We start from the raw sequence: 27,016 nt of genomic DNA, 5'->3' as shown, positions 1-27,016 counted from the left end.
ACTTTCCAGAAGGCCAACAATTCACTAAAAATGTTTTTTTTATTGGTCTTATGATGTATTCTAATTTTTTGAGAGAGTGAATTGGTGGGTTTTTGTTAAATGTTTGCCAAAATCATCACAATTAAAAGAACCAAAGACTTAAACTACTTCAGTCTGTGTGCATTGAATTTATTTAATACACGAGTTTCACAATTTGAGTTGAATTACTGAAATAAATGAACTTTTCCACGACATTCTAATTTATTGAGATGCACCTGTAAGTGAACCTTAAGAAACATTTTAAAATAAAAACAATAAGGCATGTCATGACCCCTTTAAAGGCAGTACAATAATTACTGCAATGATGTAGAAATAGTTTACAATTTAAATAATATAATTTTTTTTATCGCACTACAGTAATCAGAATGAGATTCATTTTTTGCAATATGCAACCCATTTGACAATACAGATATCACTATCTTCAAAGCAAAATAAAACTCCTCTAACAAAAACACACCAAACAATAAAGATTTCACACATTAATGCAAAATACAAGCCATCTCGCTTTTCTGCAGCGATATCTGTTTTCTTGCTTCACGGTTTGTCTGATAGACTGAAGGATTCTGAAAAATGGCGTTATCATCCACCTGCAGATTTCAATGTGCTGGGGACTTCCTGCCCTTCAAATGCTAATTATCCTTATTAATTACTGTCAGACCCTTTTATTCACTTAATCACAGAGAATTTGTGTGTGTGTGTGTGTGTGTGTGTGTGTGTGTGTGCTTGTATACTCAGCTATAGTTTGGGAACACATTTGTCCCCAGAAGTGAGCTAAATCTGACAAAATCTTCCTTTGAGGACATGCGGAAGATCCTCAGTTAAAAAAAAAAGAAAGAAAAAGATTAATAACAGTAAATACTGTTGATATTTTTTGTTTATAAATCTATATAAACCTCCACTTTCAAACAGCCCTCCTTAGCACTCTTCTTTTTTGTTATTGGCAATTTGCATTCTTCGTGCATATCAGGTTTCATGGGTCAGGTTTTGCCAACACTGTGGGGACCAAATGTTTGCATAAGGATAGTAAAACCTGAAACGGTCCCCATGAAGGAAACGGCTTAATAAACATTATTAAACTCTATTGGATCCGCCGGCGGGTCCAAAGGGGGGCACTATATTGCGAAAAGAGTTTATGTTTAAAACATTAAAGTCTCCGAAAACATAAGTCAGGCATATGAGGTATCATTTGAAGGCTTAGAATTTCAGAGATAACCATCACTTCTGCATTTATGTTACATAAAATAACAAAATAAGGCCTCAAATCATTCACGTTAAAAATTAGCGCCCCCTAGAGGTAATGAGGTATAAATATTTATATGAAGATAAAAGTCCTTCACTTATCACTGAAATGGACAAGCCATATATCAAATTAAAGCTCTCATTCTCAGGAACGTGACTGTATAGTTAATTTTGCTGCATATTACCACAGTTCGAAAGATTTTCAAATGAATCACAAAGTGAAATATGATTTCTGTAAGACATCAAATACAAATGTCTCTTTTATGTGCTGATCACTGCTGCTGTAAGCCCCAAATAGCTAAAAACTTTATATCTGCTTTTACCTTAGGCAGTTTTCAAAAGAATTAGCCATTTTTTAATTGTCTGTGAGCTTGCATGTGTGAATAATCTGATGTTATATCTTAGATGTCCAGAATAAAATATGCTATACATCAGGAAATGTTAAATAAATCATCAGAAAAATATGTTTTCGACTGTCAATGCTAAACTCTTATATATCATCACAAAGATATATAAGTTCTAATGATACTTACATCAAGCTTATAGTCCACTCGGAGGCCGATATTAGAATTAGATTGAATGCCTATGGACGAGCACTTCTTTGAGGGCTAAAATGTGTTTGAGCGCCCCCTACATTTCAGATCTGTTTATCGTGATGGAATGTGATAGAGAAAAAAAATATTTTCCTAGTGCTTGGTGTAATCTAGTGGAATGAAATAAGACTTTTCAAAGTGAGGTAGTGTGAACAGAACCAGAATTACATGTTTACAAAGTAAGGACAAAAACCCCCAAAAAACTTTATCATAAGATTATAAACACATACCTAATTATTTATGAATAATTGGAGTCTTTTGTTTTATTTGGGGGGATTTCTGAACACATTTTTTGCAATTAGTACACAGTATGTGTGAATGGTGAGCTTTTAAATTTGAGTGTGAAAAATTGCGGGCAGCAGCCCAAAAATGCACCAGAGTTTAAGTGTTAATAATGTATTTTTAAATACGTAAAAAAGCAGAAAGGTTTGTATGAGAGTTAGGTTTAGACAACACCATTAGATCAGTATGAGCTAATCGATGTAAATGGAAAATCCCCACTATGACAGAAAAACAAATGTGTACCTCAAACAGGGCCATGTTCTTGCCATCATATTGCTGGTTCTTCTCGGGGTCGGTGCTGTTGATGAATGGACTGCTCTCCTTGGGTTGTCCATCTCCTGTTAGAAACAACAACAAATAAATGAACAAATTATATGTGATGTTTGAAGATGCATTTCTATCTATGTATCATGGATGTGTTATTTATCAGTTATCCATGTGCATGCATGTCAGGTTGATATAAGACACAGACTGAACCAATAATGTAATTTCTTGAATCCACCTCAGCCTTTTATCTGACATTAGTGTTGTGAGTGATATTTCATGAACGCAACCAGTTCACCTAACCTCTGTGCTCCTGCTTAAAAAAATCAAAGTGCTGATTACAGGTTACTCATCCAGTTCCCATCGGATTTCCACAACGATCCCTTCCGCTATAAAATCTGACATCTGATCAGCTATGTGATCTTATCCACCATGACTGTGATGCAGCGTGCTGCCTGCTGTCATTGTTTGATTGATTGTTTCGGCCTCAAGAGAATTCCAGCATGGCCTGTCAGTCTGTCACGGTGCATTGAGCTAAATGAGACGATACACTAGAATATTTACTTATGCGTACATTAAAAATGATAGTTTGTGAGGGAATGAGCCCAGCTAAAGATAGATAGTTCACCCAAAAATGAACTATCTGCTCATTGCTCATCCTCAACAAACTCTCATAACTCTCCTTTCACTTTTACATATTTAATAATTTCCATTTTAATGCAACAATTTAATAAGCAATTTTTTGTTGATTACAAAAACAAACAGTGATAGATTTTGCTATTGATTACCACAGGCAATAGTTTTGATTCATCCCTCAGTTTTCTAAAGAGCAAAGATTGTGTATAAAGTAATGCACTTACAATGGAAGTCCATTTTTAGCTTAACTTGTTTTGAACCCAGAACATTCATTAAAAACTTTTCAGGTTTTAAAGAAGATGATGGTGTGTCACGCAAACATGTCAGCACCGAGGGAGATTTACAGTCAATGGTAAACCTTCACTTTTTTAAAAATAATATACATTATGAGTCAAACTTTCGACATTACATGACAATAAAACATGTTTAGCAAACGTGTGCAGACACATATGTTCAAATCACGGTGGATTAAACTTTCTTTTGATTATCGTAAACATGTAGAACAAAAGCTAGCATTGCAGCATTGTTTCAGTTTGGTTGCAATGAGACGTCTGTTGACAGTCAAGATACTGCTGAAAATGACAACATAATCTCAAAATTAAAAAAAAGGCCCCACTTTCATATATAGTGTACAGTCAACAGTCACGTCAAGCATTTTCATTTTCAATCATCATTTTCATGATCGATCATTGTTGTCACTTCCGAGTACTCTGGTACTTGAGTACTCATGCCCATCCCTATTCCAAACCTGCAAGATTTTCTTTTTTTTTTGTGGAACACAAAAGGAGATTATCCCTTAAATCAGCAAACAAATGCATGCAATCATAAAATATATATATATATATATATATATATGAATGTGAATTCTGAGTGAATCCGTCACCGTGCTCCAGCTTGAACACTTCACACAGCACAACATGTGCCCTACTCTGTGGTACATCTACAAATTAATTATAGAAAAGTGTTCTCATTAGTGGAGGTGTGATGTAATTTAGTTCAGCTGAATGAAGCATGGAGAACTTTACCCTGAATAGAACGTTGCATTTGTCATGGACGTTACGCCTCGTCACGGATCTGAATTCACTTACGAATCTGACAGAGATTTAAATTCTGTCATCATTTGTAATGACAAAAAAGCTCTATTAAAGTATCATAAAGTAGCTGCTAATTACTAAAATGCCGTCACTGACATCAATGCAGATGATGGGAAGATAATCAGTGACTAATAGGGCTGTGTAAAAATATCGATTTTCTGATTAATCACGATTAATCTTCATTTGAATGGTCCCGGCATCGATTCTTAAAATCTCAAGATTGAGACGCTCTTCTTAAAGAGACAGTACCATTTAGCACGTGTTCTACAAATCAATGCAAATACTAGTTAATAGTACAAATTATGCATGTAAACAATAAACATGTAGCTATATATATATATATATATATATATATATATATATATATATATATTAAAATTTCATATATTATATTGCAAATACACACACACACACACACACACACACACACACACACACACACACACACAGTATATTTGCAATATATTAAATTTTAAGACATCATATTTATTAATGGAATACATGGAATTTGTGCATTAAAAGAAAGCTAAAATCTGAATAAAATGATAAACAAATGATAAATTAAAAAATGTGTAAAAATGTATATTTTTGTAATGTACCTAGTTAGAAGGTCCCCTGTATAATTAACAGCATTAGCTGATAGAAAATGTATTTCATATGTTAGCAAAATTGACATTTTATCTGAAATATATGGAATCGATTCGAATCAAAGCTTGAGAATTGGAATTTGAAATCAAATCGGGAATTCTGTATCAGTACCTAGCCCTTGGGAATAATGGCTTTAATTTTGGTCTGTTCTTCACACAAAGTTATTGTATGGCTTTTTTAAAGATTTTTAAAAAATTGCACACAGTCTGTATGGATTACTTTTATGATACTTTAACAGTGCTTTTTGTCATTTTGGAGCTTTACATATATCAGAAAGAGTGGAGAATATAATCTTCAAAAATTTACTTTTTGTGTTTCAAAGAAGAAAATAAGTCACGTGGATTTGAAACAACATGAACATTTCTGGGTAAATAAAATTATACCTTAACGAATTCTGGGACAACAGCAAGATTTGCAGTTTTAACTTGGTATGACAAATAAAAGCTTTTAGTAGTATATAAGAGTCAGTGAGTGTGTGTATTTGTGTAAGCGTGAACAGACTCTTGTTGTCAGCTTAAATTTTTCTTTCTCACAAACCAAAACCAGCCACAAAACTGTGCTCTAGGGAAACAAATATTAAATCCAGCAACAAAAAAAAAAAATTTTTTAACCCCATTTATCAGCATTGGTCACACTTGCTGGGAATGGGTTCCTATGTAAAAAAAAAAAAATTTAAATGGCAATGTACCAAACTAACACCAACATCCAGTTGCCAGCCCTGTCCAACCTAATTGGCATCGATCAGTCGGCATGACGGTGCAGTACATGACAATGAAATATTCTCTTGTCATTGTGTCAAATATTGTTACACTGTCAGGAAGGCATCAGTGTGGGACAGTGATTCAAAGTGGTCTATAAATAGCAATGACTGGCAAAGACAAAAATCAGCCTCTTGGACTATTCAGCAACCATCAGATGTATAACAAGCACAACATTCTGGTTCTGGAAGTAAAAATTTCACTCACTTTTTTCATAGGGGTATTGATTACTATTCCATTTTCAGCGCATTCCATTAGAGTTAGGTTCAGGTTAGTGCCATAACGATACAATTCAACCCTTTGCTTCACTTGTTCTTGAGGGGGCAAAGGGATAATTTGTGCTTCCCATGATCCTGAATGGAAACAGTCCACTAATTAGAGAATTCCATCCAACAAAGCGAGCCAACATTTGAACGTGCTTGATAAAGCTTGTAAATGTAGTTGGTTGTGTAATGCAAATATTCAAATGCAAGTCATGTGCTATAGTAAAAAAGTTTGTCATAAGATATAGTGTGAGAAACAGGGTGAAAAGTGATATTTTGCTGTTTAACTCGTGAATAAAAGTAATTGTTGTTATAGCACCTCTAGTGTTCAAATGATACATTCAACAAGCCACGTAAAAATCATTTAACAAAAATTTAGATATAGTAATGTGATTCTATGAGAACTGGTTGCAACGTGAAACTGAATGGGGCTGAAAAATTCACGTAAAATACATAAACTCTGGTTTGTTGCTTTAAATACAGCCTTTTCCTGTCTAAGTGGGCAGTTCTTGACCAGAACAAGTTGCAATGTGGAGCACATGGCCAAAAGTCAGGCCACGTGAAACTAGAATGAACAAGACACAGACACACGGACAAAAGCGCTCACCATTCCTGCTAAGATCAACACAGTGTTGGAGCAGGAATGACCTCTCCATAGCAGGATCATATTTTGCATCTTCGTCATGAGGTTTTCTATCATTCTCTAACTAGACTGCTCAAGTCGCAGGGGCTCTGCAAAGCGACGGCGCACACAGAGCGCAGCAGTCCCACCATCTGTTGCCCTTGACTGCCGATCCCAAACCATTTTGATCTTTCCTCTCATTACGTTCAGTTAAGTGCCACAGAGACACGATGCTACTAGAGGAGCACTAATGCACAAATCTGTCCAAACGTCTCTGCGGTTTGTGCCGCAATGTTCAGAGCTACAGAGTTGGTGAATGTTAATAAGGTGTACCGAAGTGGTGATCAGCCGTGGATGACAGAGAGCGTTTGAAGTGATGTTGACCTGTGGCGATAGATTGATGTTTTATTACTGAAGGGGTTTGTCAAAATAGGAAAAGTGGTTCGGGTATGTCACGCTAGGAACATTTCATGACATCGAAGGGCTGTGAAGTCTGACTGTGTTTGTGATCTAAGAGAAGTATTTCAGAGTTGTTTTTGTGTCAAACAGGTGCACTTTCTTTAAAGCGCAGATAGAGAAGTGTTTGAAACCTGCATTATTGGGGTGTAGCTAACTAAAAGTAGTGATTTTACTAAATTAGTGTGGCAGTAGCAAACTGACGACTAGCAAACGAACTGACACAATAATGAAACGCTCTTGAACCCTTTAAGCTCTGAAGATGTTTTTAAATATTTCCCTGTTTCCTGTTATACCCAAAATTAAATGCTTATTACTCGTCAAAAACACAAAAACAAAACAAAAAAGGGTCAAGTGTTTGGTATAATTGTGAAAAAAACTGTCAAATGTTTTAATGATATAGATTATGATAAATTTAATTTGAGCCAAAACATTATTTTCTAATTTTTCTGATTTTACATTATATATCTCTGGGTGTAAATAAGGTGGCTCCGAAAAACTGCTTTTGTTTTGTTCTTAGTCATGTCAACTGTATCTGAGAACAATTTTGTGTTGATACCACGAAGCAATCAAAAGTTACAGCATTACAAAAATAATTTCACAGAATGAGTACCATTTGACTCAATGAGTCTGCATCATTGAGTCTGTGTCATGTATTTGGCGCCATCTCCTGGTGGCCATTTGTAACATTGTGCTTCATGTGGATTATCTAATGATCTATGCATCTGATTACCTTGTGTGTGGCCTCGTTTGAAAGATAATCACCTCCTCTAAGGTCTTGTTCAGACTGCCACTAAAAATCTGATTTTTTGCATATCCAAATTGTATCCAGATGAGTTTTTGACAGTCTGGACAGCAAAAAACCACATGAAATCAGATTTTTCCAAATCTGATTCAAACCACATTGGGAGGTGGTTTCAAATGCGATTGAAATCAGATTTTTTTCAGATGCATCTCAGTCCAGACGCTCTGGCTGCTCAAATCTGATTTCAAATGGTCTTTTGCGTCACTCTTAACGCAACACACAAAGATGACGTCAAAAATTGGTGACTGCAGCACGGAACATCACAATATTTACCAATCTCCTCCGTCGCTGAGTTTTTCTCAGTCACCGCGACTGGACAGGGCACTTATTTGGAGAGCGAGATGATGTACCTCCATTTTTCCTGCATCTGTTTTGAAAGCATCGTCACGTGGGTACACCTACGACGTTACCAAATCAACCAATGCAGATAGGCTGGTTATGTCTGAACGCGCAAATCTGATTTGATCACTTGCAATTAATAGTGCGGACAGTCTGCCTGAAAAGATCTGATTTGACAAAAAATCTGATTTGCCTGCAGTCTGAACATAGCCTAAGTAATGGTATGTGATATTTTATGTTCCGTTTCATTTCGTGAAGGGATTTTTTGACTTAAAAAAAAAAAAAAAAAAAAAATCTTGTGATGCAAGTTGTATCCATGGTTGGACATTGTTAGAAGACAATTTTTTTTTTTTTTTAAAGAGACTTAACTCAGAAGATTACAGTGCTATAAGTGTACCAAGTTCAAGAAACGCCCATACTGTATGTGCACTAGCATATAGATTAGAACAGACATGAAATAAAAGCCACAAAACCCCATTTTGATTTCACAGAATCTTCAGTGTAACTTCCTCAACACTGGAAATGAGAAGAGAGAATAACGGAAGTGTGATATTCGAGCTTGCAGTCGGCTCATCAGGTGTGTTTGAAGTAAGCTGTTGAATCATCTTGTCGGGTCTAGATAGGAGCGGAATACTGCTGGTGTTCGGTTCCACAAATTACACACACACACACACACACACACACTGACCTCTGCTTTTGGCCTGTTACGGGTGAGAGCAATTCTCTGTCTCTTTCCCATTTTCTCTCTACAATAGTCAACACTGTGTTTTCTCGTAATTGCTGACAGATCTGACGTTTCCAAAGAGAGAAACAGAAAAGAGTACAGAGAGAGACTGAGAGACAGAAAAAGCAAAAATACAATAGCATGGGAAAATGTGTGACAAAGACAAACAAGAGCAAGTGTGAAATCCGCTTTACGGAGAAAGTGAAATTCTGAGGGTAACGAGAGAATTTCATGTCCAAAGAGACAAGTTCACAAGTTCAAATCTCAAGTCTTTCAAGGACAGGTTTAAATTAAGCCCAAGGCAAGTCTCAACTACCTTAATACTTTTCTATATGACACAGGTTAGCTTTACAACCCCAATTTCATATTTTTGTTGTGAACAAGTCTCTTATTTGGGGTTCAAGTCTCACCTAAATTGTTTACATCAAGTCTCAGGTCAACTTAAGTCTAAGACTCGAGTTACCTGCATGTCTCTGCATCCGAACACGTTATGGCATTATAAAAGCATCAATATGGCAAATAAATAATGCACATGATCAGACTGAAATTTCCAAAATTTTTCAGTTTTTATAACCCATTTCTGTGGGAATTCAATGAAAGGACACTGGATAAAAAAATCTTCAAATATACGTTATAAATATTAATCATATATTATCAATATCAATATAAAACTATAACATTTTATTGCTAGTTATTGCTTTAATTTGAGACACTTATCTCTGATTTTACACAATAAAACTTTTTTGAGTTTTTAGATCCCATTTTTGTGGGATTTTCATTTAAAGACACTGATAAAAAATATCAGATTAATATAAACTTCAATTAATATAAACTTCAAATATATATTAATTGTCTATTATAAAACTATTAATATATTATTAATATTAATATTTAATTTAATTTAGATCAGGGTTTCTCAAGGACACTGGATAAAAAAAATCAACATTAAATACATAATAATTATACAAAATAAATATTATTATTAATGAGAATATTATTAAAGGATTAGTTCACCCAAAAATATTGTTTATTCACAACCTATAAAACCCTGTATGTATTTCTTTCTATTTTTTAACACAAAGGGAGACAAAATTTTGTACAATGGCAGTTTATGGTGACCACCTCTTCAAGCTTCAAAAGAACACAAAAGTATAATTCAGAAGTCTAATAAATTTTTCCATGAGACTCATGATTGTTATGAAAGCATACGATAAGATTTGGTGAGAAACAAACCGAAATCGAATGTATTGTTTAGTGAAAATGTTCACTGACCGTTGATCTCCTGTGTGCGTTCATGATAGGGCACGAGAGCAACAGTTCACACAGCGACCTCGCGACATTGGGGCGTTCAAGCAAAAATTTGTTTTGTTTATCTAAAAACAGATCCTCCACAGCGATAATGACAACAGAACACAACACAGCTGCACACAAAACAGAGAACAGAACTTACTAAACATGTCTGAAGAGTTTGTAGTCGAAGAATTTATGCATTTCTATGCCCAGCCTTATTTTTTTTAATGGAGTACTTGGAAATCAAACAGAAACATAGAGGAGGCTACGGGCAGCCACAGTCACACCATGTCCTAACCTGATGGCAAACTACATGTGATAAAATGTATATTTTCCATGGTAATCAGAGTTTTTGTCCTAACCAGCAGTAACAAGTGACGGTACATTCTATCGATCGCTTGTTTTCTATTTTCGAAAAAATATGATTATTATTTATTATTATTATTTGTGTTCTTCTGAAGCTTGAAGAGGTGGTCACCATAAACTGCCACTGTATGACATTACTGAGCACAATTTGTTTTTCACAATTACTCCCAAGTCATACAGAGTTATAACAACACAAGGGTGAGTAAACAATAACTGAATTTTCATTTTAGGGTGAATAAATCCTTTAAATATAAATTGTATACATTTTATTAAACATTATCATGAATACTATTAATATTAATTATTAAAACATTAATATACATTTTTATATAAAAATGTGTAAAATGAAAGCAATAGCACTTTACTCTGATTTCACACACAATTTTTTTTAAATTAAATATAGTATCCAAAATATTTAAATTATGAACAAATTTAGGTGGTTCTTCAAGCAAATACTGCAATTTACATCAGCTGACAAACAAGGTTGGAAACCCTTAGTTTAGATCATATTTTACATATCCAATTGCGGTTTAATAGACTTGAATTAGACTCGAATAAATTTTTTTCTGCATATGCAATATGTATTTTTATGTCTTTCCATGTGTTCATAAGAACCGTGATATTGGCCTCTTTACTGTCCCTGGCAGATGACCGCAGGTTAAGACCTACTGAGCAGCAGCTCCATTAAGCTTTTAAAAGCACCAATTTTCAGTGTGTGCGCACGAGGGTAAACGGCACATTTTGTAATAAGGTCGGCACATCAAAAGGACTATTTGAACCCTGCAGAATAGCTGTGACTCGCTTCCATTTGTAGTCTAACAATATCACAGTTTCTGTGCCGAGATGAGGAAGGAGTCTGACGACCGAGAGCAAGCGGGCAGGAAGATTCAATATCAAATGCAGGCAGATGAAAACAATAAAGAATACATTTTGAATACAAAACAAGAATACAATACAGATCGAAATGTATTGAATAAATTTAGCTACAACTGGTGATTTAGTTTTCAAGCTGAATATGTTGTTTGATACGAACCCTGCTGAAAAAACCCCCCATTAAAACCAGCTTAAACTGGTTTTGCTGTACTTAGTTGAAAACCAAGCTGTTTTCCACTGGTCAAGGAGGTCTGATTGGATGGTTTTAAGAGTGGTTTTGGGGAATATTCAGCGTGGGCTGCGAGACCACAACCAGACTAAACCAGCCAAAACCAACAAACCACTTTAGGCTAGTTTTAGTCTTTTCAGCATGGAAACTGACCAAGCTAATCAGCTAAATATGCTAAACTTGCTACATTTTTGGCTCTTCAATAACATTAATACATTTTGACAAAACTTGTGTATTTCACACATTTTTCTTACAAGTGAATTAACTTGACTTAAAATAACAGTCTATAATTACTTGTAACACACTGTTGTAGTACTGCAACATTAAACATCTTTAAACAATATGTGAAAAATCTTTTATCTCTGTTACAAAAAAGTACTGTGGCAGTTCCATGGTACAGTGATGGTATCATATGGTAACACCATGGTACTGTGATATATACCATGGTACTGAATGTTTACCACACTCATGTAAAAGTATTAACATGAAGAATACCATTAAGTTACCATGGTACATTTAAAAAAACAAACATTTTTTTAACAGTATTAATTTGGTAGAATGTCTAAAAAAACATTGTATCATGGTACGTTTTAACTTCTTTTTTGTTCGTGTCATTCCCTTTAAAGAGTGAATCTCATGAAACCGGTCAAGAAGATGGCCATACTGCAAATCAAAATCAGAAAAAACAAATGATAGGAAATTATATATATTTTTTTGTGTTAAAGAAAATAAGGGCCTCTTTTTCCATGATAATTAAGAATATAAAAATAACAGTATTACAGTAATAACAATCTAATGAGAATTACCACTGAGAATAACAATAAAAACAAACATCAGGGTGCATTACTGCAATGAGAATTTGACAGGGAAAATATGCTTAATTGACATGAAAATAACATTATAATAAAAAATAAAAATAAACAAATCTTAAAACAAGCTTCTTTTCCTGTAAGCAAAAGCTGTAAAAAAGCTTTTCAATAATGTAAATACCTACAGGACTTTTATTATTATTATTATATTGTATTTGTATGTATTTTACACATGTTTTGTACAAGCTCATTAACTTATGACTTAAAACAGCAATCCGTAACAAGATTGAAACGTTTGTAAACAAACTTTATGTTGGCTTGAAAAAGCCTTGTCTGTAAGTTTAAAAAAAGTTTAAAAGCTTGGAGTTTGACAGACAGACAGACAAACAGACAGTCAGATAGATAGATAGACAGCATGTTTTAGCATGTAGCTAGGTGTTTTTGGCACATAGCTAGGCATTGCTAGAATGTAGCTAGGTGTTGCTAGCATGTGTTAGCATGTAGCTAGGCATTGCTAACATGTTGCTAGCATGTTTTAGCATGTAGCTAGGCAATGCTAGCACATAGCTAGCATGTTTTAACATGTAGCTAGACATTGCTAGCATGGTTAGCATGAATCTATGTGCTGCTAACATGTTGCTAGGCATTGTTAGCATGTTTAACATGTAGCTAGGCGTTGCTAGCATATTTTAGCATATTGCTAGGTGTTGCTAGAATGCTTTAGCATGTAGCTAGGCAATGCTACCATGTTGCTAACACGTCTAGCATGAAGCTAGGTGTTGCTAGCATGAAGCTAGGTGTTGCTAGCATGAAGCTAGGTGTTGCTAGCATGTTGCTAGCATATCTAACATGAAGCGAGGCATTGCTAGCATGTTGCTAGAACATCTAGCATGAAGCTAGGCATTGCTAACATGTTTTAGCATGTTGCTAATACAAAATTCCATTAAACTGATGCGAGTAATCTTTTTAACAAAATACATTTTTAAATATCTAAATATTTCAATTCAATTTGGCGGAATTTTGTTATGAATTGAAATGTGTAAATCTTAAAAAAATATTTTTTTAAGTGTATTGCATAACAAAATTAAAAGAATGTAAAAGATGCCTTTTTTCATAATAATCAATCATTATAAAATTACTGTATTACAGTAATGAGATTCTAATGAGAATTATTGGCAAATAATGAGAATAAAAAAAAAATACAAATAAAAAGTAAAACATCTGAAGGGAGAAAGTGCTTAAATATTAGTCCTAAAAAACATATTATTATTATTTATTTTTTGTTGTCCTTTGATTTTGGGGTGAAATATGACGTGGACATGTTTTCACTAACGGAAAAGCTCTGTTTCAGCAGCAGCTGATTCCAAATAGTTAAAAAACAAAAAATACAGATGTCTAGGGTTTAGTTAAGCCAACATAAAAGACCCAGATGGCGAGTTAGATATTCTAAAGACTACTTGAATTCTAGCTGTCACAGTTATCACAGGCTGAATCTGTTGTAATGTACGGGCACAACATATAAATGTGACTGCAATGTAATAAAGAAGAGATATGTGCGTTCTCACAGATACACCATCTGATATTGCATTCTGGGATGTCTTTTGATGGCATGCATCTCCATGCATCATGCTGTTTTGCATCATGCACTCAACTGTAACCAAACATTAAAAAACGGCTTCAAATGGGAACCAGCGAAGACTTTGTATTGTATCCAAGTCCTTCCACACTCAGTATGATACAGCTAATGCAGATTTCCAAACTAATTAATCAGGATTAACTAATGTAATAGGATTTGTTCCTGATACGATCTAACAATCAAGATAATATCGAGAAGGTAACTGCTGTGTGTAACCTAGATATGATTAACTCCCGAGCTACAGTGCTGGCTGTACAGATAAAAGATAACTTCACACCAGTGTCAACAACTCGAATTATTCAGTTCTAATTGTGGTTTAGTTAATTAGTTCAGAAGGGTTAAAAACTCTTAAACAGCATCATATTTCAGCTCTAGCGGTTCATAGGCATTACTGTAGCAAACAAGCACTTAAGAACATTCACTCTCCCGTTCCCTGGAGGAAAAGCACTTCAAAATAAAAGTAAAAAAGTGGGAAAATTAACAAAACACTTAACTTGTGGCTTTAAATGCTATATTAATAATTTATAATAACCCCAAAAAACTAAAACTATTTAAATAACTGAGGGTTATTTACACAGATGTATGACATGTTACTGATCAGGGACACAAACAATGAAATAGACAAAGAGCAAACACATATAAACAAAAATACAAACAGAACTGATGTTAACGTAGATGGAACTTTTCATACAAGAAAAGTCCAAGTCGATGGACAACACACAACAACATACAGCCACACATCACAATGTTTTTTAGTGTCACACGCACAACGGCAGCAATGTGCATGTCTCTCACCTTTCTTGTGTTGACAGGTTGTGTTGACCACTGGAGAAAAATGCACACACATGCACAACTTTAGAACGGAATCACGCAACATTCATCAACACACAACAATTAAAAGACAACACTTATTATGGAAATAAAAAATGGTGATAATGGATCTCACACATTACTGTTAAGTTAAGGTGTAGACTGTTGCATAGTCACGAAACCAGTCAAGAAAATGGTCTGGTTCTATTTTAATTAAAAAATAAATAAATTATATTTTCCATATAGAAAATTAAGCCTATTTTTAGGGCCATTAAGTTTTTATATTGTAACATTATTTTCATGACAATTATGCAAAATGTATCCCCTAATTCTACTTACCGCAATGCAGAAAAAAATGGATATTATAATATTCTCAATAACACAAAGTGAAATTGTTTTTTTTTATAATTATAATTATTAAAATAATATATATATATATATACCCAGTTTGGAATGCCCAATTCCCACTACTTACTAGGTCCTCGTGGTAGTGCGGTTACCTCAATCCGGGTTGGGGAGGACAAGTCTCAGTTGTCTCCGCTACTGAGACAGTCAATCCACGCATCTTATCACGTGGCTCGCTGTGCATGACACCACGGAGACTCACAGCATGTGGAGGTTCATGCTACTCTCCACGATCCACACACAACTTAACATGCGCCCCATTGAGAGCGAGAACCCCTAATCGCGACCACGAGGAACCGGGCCAATTTGGTTGCTTAGGAGACCCTGGATTCGAACTCGCGACTTCAGGGGTGGTAGTCAGCGTCAATACTCGCTGAGCTACCCAGGCCCCAAAATAAAATATTTTTTATATATTTTTTTTTATATTAATATAAAATAATTTGTAAAGTAGTACATCATAGTAGTACTCCCCTTGGTACTGCCTTCATTTTCAATGAGATTTTATTTAAAAAATTTTAAATAAATGTTACAATTATTTAATATAATTATTAAATAAAAAAGTATTCTTTAATTAAAAAGTATTACAATAAAATCTTATTTAATTTGTAAAGTAGTATACAATATATTAGCACTCCCTTGGTACTGCCTTTCATTTTAACTGATTTTAATAAAAAATATTATTTAATATAATTATAAAGTAAAAAGAAATATATAAATAAAACAAATCAAATATTAAAATCAAATATGATTTAATTTCCTCATAGTAGTACCTCCTTGGTACTGCCTTTAATTTTCACAGATTTTTATTTTAAAAAATAAAGAAAATTGTATTATTTTTTCATCATCATAATCATTAAATTAAATTAAAATAAATAAATACATAAATAAATAAAAATGATAAAAATATGAAATTAAAATATTATTTAATTTGTAAAGTAGTATACATTATAGTAGTACTCTCTTGGTACTGCCTTTCATTTTTGATGATTTAAATAAAAAACCATTGTACATCAGCATTTTCCCACTATAAAACCATAACGTTTATGAGATCATCACAAAAAACTATGAAAATGCTAAAAGAAAAACGTCCTGATGCATTACGGTCATGAGAATTAGGAGCTAAAATATGCTTAAGTGTCCTGAAATTAATGTCACAATGCACAAAATCTTAATGGGCCTAAACGTACACTTAATTTTCTTTAAGCTAAATTTAATGCAATTTATTTGACTTGGGTTTAAATATGACCAGCACATTTGCTTGACAGATTTCATGGATATTACTTTTATATTTTTTGTGTTGTTACAAAAAAATGCTAACTATCAAAAATATGGTTATTAAAATAAAAATACAATTCAGTTTAATTCTGATATTTTGTTGACTCTAGCGTTTGTTTGAAAACAGTATCAACAAAAATATTGCAGTTAACAATATTTGCATTATAAGTTTTCACTCACAATAAAAATATCAGCATATTTAGTGCAATAAATGAGTCTAAAATAGTCTGTGCATGTGTAAATGTACAAATTAAATGTTTCTTTGATAATTTAGAGGGTTGAACTAGGCTCCAACAATGAAAATCACTTGATTTATGAATGCTAATGAGTAATCGCAGAGCTGTATTAGTCATTAAACATGGAGCACAAATGACGGAGGTTTCACAGCCATATGTCATTAGATTTTTCATTGAAATGTGCCTCCTATGTCATCTCATGATATATTGCGTTTGCCATGTGAACCAGGTTCACGTCTCTTTTGCAATGATTTTCCACACTCTGGTGCACAATAAATGGCTGAAAAAGTGTTAATAATTCACACAATTATTTCGAGCTGTCAATAACTCACTGAATTTTCAGTTCAATATTGCATTATGACCTTTATCTTGTTTTACAGTGTGAAAGAGATGTTGGATTGGTTGGAGGGGTAGAGCTTTCCTCAGAAAAAAACAACATATATAATTTCACAGGTAGACTCACTTGGTTGTGTATGTATGTGTGTTTTTTGAAACATCCATATGTGTATCTTTGCAATGCACAACATGTTCACAAATCAGTGACAACTTTCACTGGAAACCCATCCAGCATCTCCATGGGATAAATCGGCATTCCCTGTAGGGGTTGGAGTAGATATATTCCTATTCATAACCCACTCTACTTTGCCAAACAATCTATGGCGAGCTCAGTATCTCTGTTTCCTTCTCTGATCTGTGACTCTTAAGGGATAGTTCACCCAAAAATGAAAATGCTCTCATTATTTATTCAACATCATGTTGTTTCAAACCTGTTTGACTTTAAAGGACACTAAAGGAGATGTTTTAACGGATATTGCATTCACGAGAGAACAAGCTTTTCTCATAGCACTAATGAACTCACAATGGACGTACATTTACATTTACATTTATTCATTTAGCAGATGCTTTTAACCAAAGCGATTTACAAATGAGGAATACAACAGTACGATTAATCTTAAGGAGGCAGTAATAAGATAGTGCTTTAATACAAAGTTGCTAATTGCTCAGAGAAGCACAAGTAGAGAGGAACGGGAGAGACAGTGGTGAAATAATTTTTTTAAGAAGAAGAAAGAAGACTGTTATTGCATTAGTATGACTGTGTCAAGTGCTCGCAAACAACTTGATGCGAGCAACCATTGGCAACCAGTGCAGTTCAATCAAGAGAGGCGTGACATGTGCTCTTTTGGGCTTGTTAAAAAAAACAAACATGCCACTGTGTTCTGAATCAATTGCTGAGGTTTGACTGTACATGCAGGAAGTCCTGACACAAGAGCGTTGCAGTAGTCCAGTCTAGATATGACAAAAGGAGGCTGGAAAAGGAGTTGTGTAGCACGCTTAGATAGGAAGGGTCTGATCTTCCCAATGTTATACAGCGCAAATTAGGAAGATCAGGCCAGAGCTTGCTACTCAACTCCTTGTTAAGGATCTTGTTATATCTAGACTAGACTACTGCAAGAATTAGACTGGACTATGTCAAGAATTTACTGAAAAAGGACTTCAATTCTGGGTTGTTTCTCACCAAAACCTATCGTATGCTTTCAAAAGACTGTGAATATAACACACAAGTCGAATGGGCTAATTTTATGATACTTATGGATAACTTTTATGGCTTAAAGTGAGTCCCTATCAACTGCCACTTAATTCAAAAGTTGGACAGAAATATTCATTAAAACATCTACTTTTGTGTTCCACATTAGGATGGCCACTTGACCACTAATACGTTTTTGTTTGAAAACACATTAATTTTGCTATTTTGACGCCTCCTTTCCACACTTGAACAGAGTGTTTTAACCTTTTGCGACCCTGCGGACACATTGTATTTTGGCTTCGCTATAAGCAACGCATAACTTAAATTATTCAGTTAACAGACTGAATACTGTTCACAAGACTCTAGACTGTCATTTAAAGGGTTAACTTCTGGCGCACCGAGTCCTTTCCGTGAAGTGCTCCTACGGATGCTGCACCAACAAAAGTGCCTCTGGTAAGAAATCTCTTTACATTTTTTCATTGAAACCTGTTTGGTTGTAAAGAGTAGAGCCTCTAGGTTTGTTTGATATGCCGCTTTAAAAAAAAGCTTTTTCACGCATCAGCGCGCTGATAAACACTCTGTGGAGGTGGGGGCGTGGTCAAGCGGCGATTTGAGAATGGAGAGCGAGATCGGGAGGTGAGAGCGGTAAGGAGTCCCACCTGTGGGTGTTATCTCTAACAGCTGTTTGTGTTTTGCAGTGAGAGCGGAGAGGGATAAAATGGGGCAGTCCAGAGGGGAGAGAGAGAATGACACATGAAGTTGGCTGTGTGTGTGTGCATCTGTGCTGAAAAGCCATAAGTGTGTGCATTGCACTAAAACAGTGTGCGAAATAAAAACTTACGTGGATTGTTTTTTTTTTTTTTTTTTTTTTTTTTTGTGTGGATTTTCTCCCCTTTTTCTCCCAATTTGGAATGCCCAATTCCCAATGTGCTCTAAGTCCTCGTGGTGGCGTAGCGACTTGCCTCAATCCGGGTGGCGGAGGACGAATCTCAGCTGCCTCCGCGTCTGAGACTGTCAACCCATGTATCTTATCACATGGCATATTGAGCGCATTACCGCGGATACATAGCACGTGTGGAGGCTTCATGCCATCCACCGCGGCATCCACGCACAACTCACCACGCGCCCCACCGGGAGCGAACCACATTATAGCAATCACGAGGAAGTTACCCCATGTGTCTCTACCTCCCTAGCAACTGGGCCAATTTGGTTGCTTAGGAGACCCGGCTGGAGTCACTCAGCACACCCTGGGATTCGAACTAGCAAACTCCAGGGGTGGTAGCCAGTGTCTTTACCACTGAGCTACCCAGGCCTCAACTTATGTGGATTGTTTAACCGGCTCCTTGTCAAGAGAGTTAAGAAACTTGTCACAAACTCATTCTGAATTGAATGACTTCTTTGATCCTCTTGTAATGCCCAAACTTAGTGATGCTGCCAGGGAGGACTTAGACTCCGATTTCACATTAGAAGAAATAACCACTGCCATTAAATAATTTCCACATGGCAAGGCAACGGGGCCAGACGGATTTGGCTGCGAATTCTATAAGAAACCCCGCCCCGCTCCTCCTCAGAATGATAATTAACTCTAAGAGAGATAAAGCCTTGCCTAAAACACTGTACGAGGCCAATATCTCCCTCATCTTAAAGAAAAGTTAAGAGGAAATAGACCCGGCCAGCTATAGGCCCATTGCACTCCAGAACTTTGATAGAAAGGTAATCACTAAAATGTTGGCTAAACGTTTAAACATGCACTTGTCATCTATCATTCATCCTGATCAAACAGCATTCATCCCAGGCAGGTTCTCTTTCTCTAATGTCAGACGCCTCCTTAATACCATGTACACTGATCACAGGGAAGCCAGTGGAGCAGCGATCCTATCCCTGGATGCATATGGGGAAACACTGGTTAATATTCTACGTAACGCCCAGTGCTACCTTAAACCTGCATTTTTACATCACTATGCGGAACTACTGTACTAGGTCAAACCATCAAAAGATTTAATAACCTGGTAATTCAGAACTACTTCACCGGCAACATCCCCCAATGAAACATCACTTAAGCCTTGTCAGAGAGGTACTTTAAAATTTCTATACTTCCTGCAGTATGGCCTGACTGTTCTCAATAATCACAAGGGTCTTGGTGGTAATCAGGCGACTCGCAGAAGCTCAGCTTATCTCCACACAGACCACACCAGTCCTTTCCTCTCATTCTCTCATTCAAATCACGAGCAGGTAATGACAAAGGGATCTGTCTGTGATTCACATGAGAATGAACTGAAGCATTCACATCAAACTGGCCCAGTTTCCAGCTGCCAATACCTGAAGCTTCTTTAAAATCTGGTTTATTGTTTAGTCTCAGAGTCTGTGACTATGACAGAGGTGTTTCTTTGTGCTGTCAGATAATTAAGTGCTGTTTTTGCCTAAAAGACTGCCAATGACAAGGAAACACCATCCATCCGACACTATTTTTCAACACAATGAACTCGAATGTAATTTCTGAGCCACTAGCGGCACCAAAAAGAATTGCAAAAATAATGATTGTTTTCCAAACAGGTTTTCTGAACTGTCTTCCATTGGTTGGAACAACATAAATGACCAAGCAACACCCTTTCAACAATCCAGAACACCCAAGCCACCAAACAGCAACGACTTAGCACTGTTGCAGCAACTTTTGCACATTCAAATACCAATCACATTTGTAAAAATCTACTTTGCTTCTTATTTGTTCATTTAAATATAGTTTAAGTTCAAAATGTTAAACTTTGTTGTTCTCTTGACAAAGCCTTAAATAGGTTTAAAAGTTTGAAGGCCTTACAGTTAAATAGACAGACAGAAAGTGGTTGCTAGGGTTTTCTGGCTGGTTGCTTAGCATTGCTAGGCTATTCGGGCAGGTTGCTAGATGTTACAAGGTTTTTCTGACTGGTTACTAGGCATTGCTAGGCTTTTCCAGCTGATTGCTAGGGTGTTTTGGTCGGTAGCACGGCATTGATCGGGTGTGCTAGCTGGTAGCTAGGCTGTTCTGTCTGGTTGCTAGATCTTGCTAGGGTGTTCTGGCTGGTTGCTAAGTGTTGCTAGGCTGTTCTAGCTGATTGCTATGGTGTTTTGGTTAGTGGTTAGGCATTTCTTGGTTGTTCTATCTGGTTGCTAGGGTGTTCTGGCTGTTTGCTAGGTGTTACTAGGCTGTTCTAGCTGATTGCTAGGGTGTTTTGGTTAGTGGTTAGGCATTTCTCTGTTGTTCTAGCTGGTTGTTAGGGTGTTCTGGCTGGTTGCTAGGTGCTGACTGGCTGTTCTGGCTTGTTGCTAGGTGTTGTTAGGCTGTTCTAGTTGATTGTTAGAGTGTTTTGGTTGGTTGCTAAGAATTGGCAAGGTGTTCTGACAGGTTGCAAGGTGTTGGCAGGCTGTTCTGGCTGGTTGCTAGGTGTTGCTAGGCTGTTCTAGCTGACTGCTAGGGTGTTCTGGCTGGTTGCTTGGGTGTTCTGGCTTGTTGCTTGGGTGTTCTGGCTTGTTGCAAGGTGTTGCTAGGTTGTTCTAGTGGATTGCTAGGATGTTTTGGTTGGATGCTAGGCATTGCTTGGGTGTTCTATTTGGTTGCTAGGGTGTTCTGGCTGGTTGGTAGGTGTTGACTAGCTGTTCTGGCTTGTTACTAGGTGTTGCTAGGCTGTTCTAGTGGATTGCTAGGATGTTTTGGTTGGTTGCTAGGCATTGATTGGGTGTTCTATCTGGTTGCTAGGGTGTTCTGGCTGGTTGCTAGGCTTTGACAGGCTGTTCTGGCTTGTTGCTAGAGGTTGCTAGGCTGTTCTAGCGGATTGCTAGGGTGTTTTGGTTGTTGGCTAGGCATTGCTTGGGTGTTCTAGCTGGTTGCTAGGGTGTTCTAACTGGTTGCTTGGGTGTTCTGGCTTGTTGCAATGTGTTGCTAGGCTGTTCTAATGGATTGCTAGAGTGTTTTGGTTGGTTTCTAGGCATTGCTCTGGTGTTCTAGCTAGTTGTTCAGAGTGTTGCTAGACAGAATATTCCATTTGAATGTTCCATCAATGTTTTGACTGTCCGAAGGTTCGTTAAACTTCAGCCAAGCAGTTAGAAAATACATAGCAACCCGAGTCCGAACAGTCTGAAGGTCTGTTTGATGAATGTAGCTTGAAAGCTCTAGGAGGAGTTAAAAATGATAATTTTTCATCTTGGTTTAGGGATTTTAAATGTCTGTAGAATGTCAAGCCAATATTGTAATACTAGAAGTGTGAAGCTATCAGATTGACAGCTCAATATGTTTGAGGCTCAAGGCGGTTTGATTGGTCAGCTGTGTGAACTACATTTTGATTGGCAAGCAAGGAGTGACTAGAGGTGTATATTGATTATTTTGGCAGGTAGTGTATACGGTATGTGTGTGTTTGAGTGCTGGCCCGAAACAAACTGACAGGATAGACTACCACGTTGAATAAATCTTGAAGAGCCCTCACTCAACAGAGACTGATGTGACAGATGTATTTGTGAAATAACACACACACAGTCTCAGGGTTGCAGGGCTGTGTGGGAATTAGTTGTTCTAGCCACAGTATAGATTCACTTTAAATGCTTTAATCTGTCAGTTGTTGCCAGTCTGATTGGAACACTTATAGCGAACAGGCTCCTAAAATGACCCGACAAACACGCTTTAGCGTACTCACTCTCTCTAATCACCATGATCTACAACCTTCCATTAAGCAAGATGCCATTCCTAGTACTAAGAGTATTCAAAATATGCACAACAGTCAAAATGAACAAGATTTTGTATATTCTCTGTAGAAAATCAAGGGTTCTTATCTGTGAAAAAACTCCTATGTGGTTGCTAACGTGATCCGAGCAGTTGCTAAGACCCCAAGTACAGAGATCCAACCCCAAGTCTCTATGATATTCTTGTCCTTAGATATGGCTCAGGTCAGGTCATACAGCATAGCTCAGATCAATTTGTCTTGGAAGAATTTGATGAGAAATGTTTGAGTTTATATTGAGATCTCTGATTTTCGATTGCAAACTTTGGTATCTTGGCAAATCTGAGCACAGTTTGAGACATTGTTGATATCTCTTCTGAAACTCTAGAGTAAACAAATGTGATTATTAGGGCCTTATTCTCCACAGAAACAAGAGACAGTAAAGCATTCAAGTCTCCATTTGCTCTCCATTTAATCTCATTGTTTTGGAGTAACAGTTGTGATATTAATGAGATTTGATCTGCGTCATGGGAGTTGCAGAGCTCTTTTACTGTGTTTCTCTGATTGGTGGATCTTTTTCTTCAGGATCGATGGTAGTGTTCCTTTACCAGGAATTTCACTAAAAAACAAGATTAAAAAAAAATTGAAGTTGAAATAACATGGACTGGTGGCTTCAACAGAAGCATATACGATCGATAAACAACCTCAGAGCTAATGGTAGGTCTGTCTTTAAAGGTTTACAAGTTATCGTTAATAATCAATTTCCCTATGGAAATAAATTAATTAATAGGATTTTTACAAAGAAGAGAATTTCCCAGAAATCCTTTGTAGTGAGTCAATATCTTGAATCTTAAACACAGAAGCTGTAATCGGTTTGGTTCTACTTGCATTTTGGCTCAGTGAAACAGACGCCCTTTGAAAGCCGAGAGAAAGAAACAAGCAGTAAGCAATCATTCAGATATATTGACTGATGACAGGTCTCCTACTTAATGTGAAGCACAACCTGGCAGGATACCCTGACTTACACACACATTTCCTCGCACTGCTGTGCATTCTATTTCCGACACCTCTTGTGAGAAATGGCATTGACTTGTTGAGGCTGGAAAGCCAGAGCAATCCATCAGAATAGTCCTGAAATGCAAACACTCACGGAACCGGCGGACTGCATAAATCTTCATCAGAGTAGAGTGCAACAGGCAAAACCTTTATCCAAAGAGACATACAGTGCATTTAAAGGTAAGATTTTTATCAGTAAGCATGTTCCCAAGGAATCGAACATATAACCTAGCACTATGCTCTACAAGTTGAGCTACAGGAATATGCTTTGAGTTCCCTTCCACATTCAATTTGAGTGAGTTTGCTCAATTCTGCACTCTGTAAAAGTGGATTGTGTCTAGATGGTAAACGTTATTTTGAGAAACTTAATATTCACATTTGCTTCTATTAGGGTTAGGGGTAGTTTTACGCAACCAAATCTTTGACTGTCGGCATAAAGTCTGGTCCACAATGCAGCTTATTCTGGCCTTTAAGCCACCCACTTAGACAGGAAGAGACAATCTGACTGGCAGTTTTGTTTTTATGTGCTATTTAGGGGCGTAATAATCTAATAAAAATTATACCACAACAATAGACCAGCGTGGAAAAGCAACATAATCCCATGAGAACTTGGAATAATTCGTACAAGAAGGCGACATTGTAAGATATTGTACAACTTGTCTTGTATGGTTAGGTTTTGGTTTGGGGCTTCAGTTTTGGGTTTAAATTATAAAAAAACTATTTTTTGTTGTTTATTGCTCTGTGAAACTCATTTGTTTTTTGTACGACACAAAAAATGTACAAATTATTACGACTTTTCATAAGATTGGTTTGAGAAAAACTGCATTAATCCAAATAATGGTGCAGAAGTATTTACGTTTAGGTTTTGGTTTGGGGATTCGGTTAGGGGTCATTCAAAAAACCAACACATTGTTAGTTGCTTAGTGAAACTTGTTTGTTTTTTGTATGACACAGTTTGTGCGAATTTCTTACAATTTCAAGAAATGTACGAGTTATTACGACTCCTCATGAGATCGGATTGGAAAAAACTAAATTTAATCAAATAATGGCGCAGCAGACTTTACGTTTCAGTTTAGGTTTGGCGGTTCGGTTTGGAGTTTAAATCAGACAAAAAACCTCAACACTTTGTTCATGAAACTCGTTTGTTTTTTGTACGACACAGCTTGTATGATTTCATCAAATTTCGCCAGCATGTACAAATTATTATAACTTCCCATTAGATTGGGTTAGGTAAAACAAAATTAATTTAAATAATGACACAGCAGTGTTTACGTTAAGGATTTGGTTTTGGAGGTTCAGTTAGGGGTTTAAATTGTAAAAGAAAACCTCAACACATCGTTCGTTAAACTCGTTTGTTTTTGTATGACACAACTTGTACGATTTCATACAATTTTGCAAACGTACGAAATATTATGACTTCCCACAAGATTGGGTTCGGTAAAACGAAATTACTTTAAATAATGTCACAGCAATGTTTACATTTAGGATTTGGTTTTAGGGGTTCGGTTAGGGGTTTAAATTCTAAAATAAACCATAACACATCGTTCTTTGCTTAGTGAAACTTTTTGTTTTTTGTACGACATCTTGTACGATTTCTTATGATTTCGCTAACTGGTACGAATTATTATGACTTCTCATGAAATCGGGTTAAGAAAAAACTTATAATGTTGCAGCAGTCTTTATGTTTAGGTTTAAGTGGAGGTTCAGTAAGGGGTTTAAAAAAAAACAAAAAAACTCAACACTTCATTCGTTGCTCAATGAAACTTGTTTGATTTTTGTACGACACAGCTCGTGCGAATTTTGTACAATTTCGCCAACTTGTACAAGTTATTACGACTCATGTGATCGGGTTGGGAAAAATTAAATGTATTCAAATAAAGGCACAGCAGTCTTTATGTTTCAGTTTTAGTTTGGAGGTTCGGTTAGAGGTTTTAATTCTATAAAAACCTCAACACATTGTTTATTGCTTCGTGAAAATCATTAGTTTTTTTTGTACGACACAACTCGTGCGAATTTCGTACAATTTCACGATCTTGTACAAGTTATTATGAGTTCTAATGAGATTGGGTTGGGTAAAAAATTACTTCAAACTTTTTGTTTAGGTTTTGGTTTTGAGGGTTCAGTTAGGGGTTTAAATTCTATACATCGTTCTTTGCTTCATGAAAATGTTTTGTTTTTGTATGACACAGGTCGTACAATTTCTTATGATTTTGCCAACTTGTATGAATTATTATGACTTCTCATGAGATCGGGTTGGGAAAAACTAAATGTATTCAAATAACAGCTTAGAAGTATTTACATTTAGGTTTTGGGGCTCGGTTAGGGATTTCAATTCTAAAAAAACATCAACACATTGTTCGTTGCTCAGTGAAACTTGTTTGTTTTTTGTACGACACAGCTCACGCAAATTTCTTACAATTTCGCCAACTTGTACGAATTATTACGACTTCTCATGAGATCAGGTTGGGAAACCTTAAGTCAAATAATATTGCAGCAGTCCTTACATTTAGGTTTAGGTTTTGGTTTGGAGGATGGTTAGAGGTTTAAATTCTAAAAGAAATCTCAACACATTGTTCGTTGCTTTGTGAAACGTTTTTGTTTTTGTAGGTGCCAGCTAGTACGATTTCATCAATTTTATTATCATGACTTCTCAAATTATTACAACTTCTCATGAGTTAAGTTTGGGGAAAACAAAATTAATTCAAATAATGGCAAGGCTGTCTTTACGAAGAGTTAGAGACAACACTGATAAAACTGCAGACAACTTGTTATCAGAATTTCTGTTTGCCAGATTTTCTGCCATGTAGCCTAATGCTGAGTGCCAAAACTCCAATATGGAACTATACAAGTGTCATGATACCACAACATAAAAAATAAAATAAATAAATAATAATAAAAAAAATATCACACTTTCCAAAAAACGTCATGGTACCATTTTGTTTATACATGATACTATGCTAATTCCATATTTATTTGACAATGGTGATAGAGAGATGGTATCAGATGGTAGTGCCATTATAGTTCATTTTCCATGGTACTCAATGATTATCATTCATATT

General features: G+C 36.0%; 1 protein-coding gene across 1 annotated transcript in view; it reads right to left on the bottom strand.

Annotated features, from left to right (window-relative positions):
* The window catches only part of LOC127446028 (solute carrier family 12 member 5-like), a 139,042-nt gene that overhangs the window by 75,442 nt on the left and 36,584 nt on the right, over positions 1 to 27,016 (bottom strand). The window contains exon 2 of the mRNA XM_051706636.1: positions 2,397 to 2,491. Coding sequence (XP_051562596.1) covers positions 2,397 to 2,491 — 95 coding nt within the window. The remainder of the gene's footprint in view (positions 1 to 2,396; positions 2,492 to 27,016) is intronic.

Source organism: Myxocyprinus asiaticus, chromosome 9 (genome assembly GCF_019703515.2).
Source record: "Myxocyprinus asiaticus isolate MX2 ecotype Aquarium Trade chromosome 9, UBuf_Myxa_2, whole genome shotgun sequence".
NCBI classification, from domain to species: domain Eukaryota; kingdom Metazoa; phylum Chordata; class Actinopteri; order Cypriniformes; family Catostomidae; genus Myxocyprinus; species Myxocyprinus asiaticus.
The sequence above is the reverse complement of the archived record's forward strand: the minus strand, read 5'-3'. Positions and strand labels throughout refer to the sequence as shown.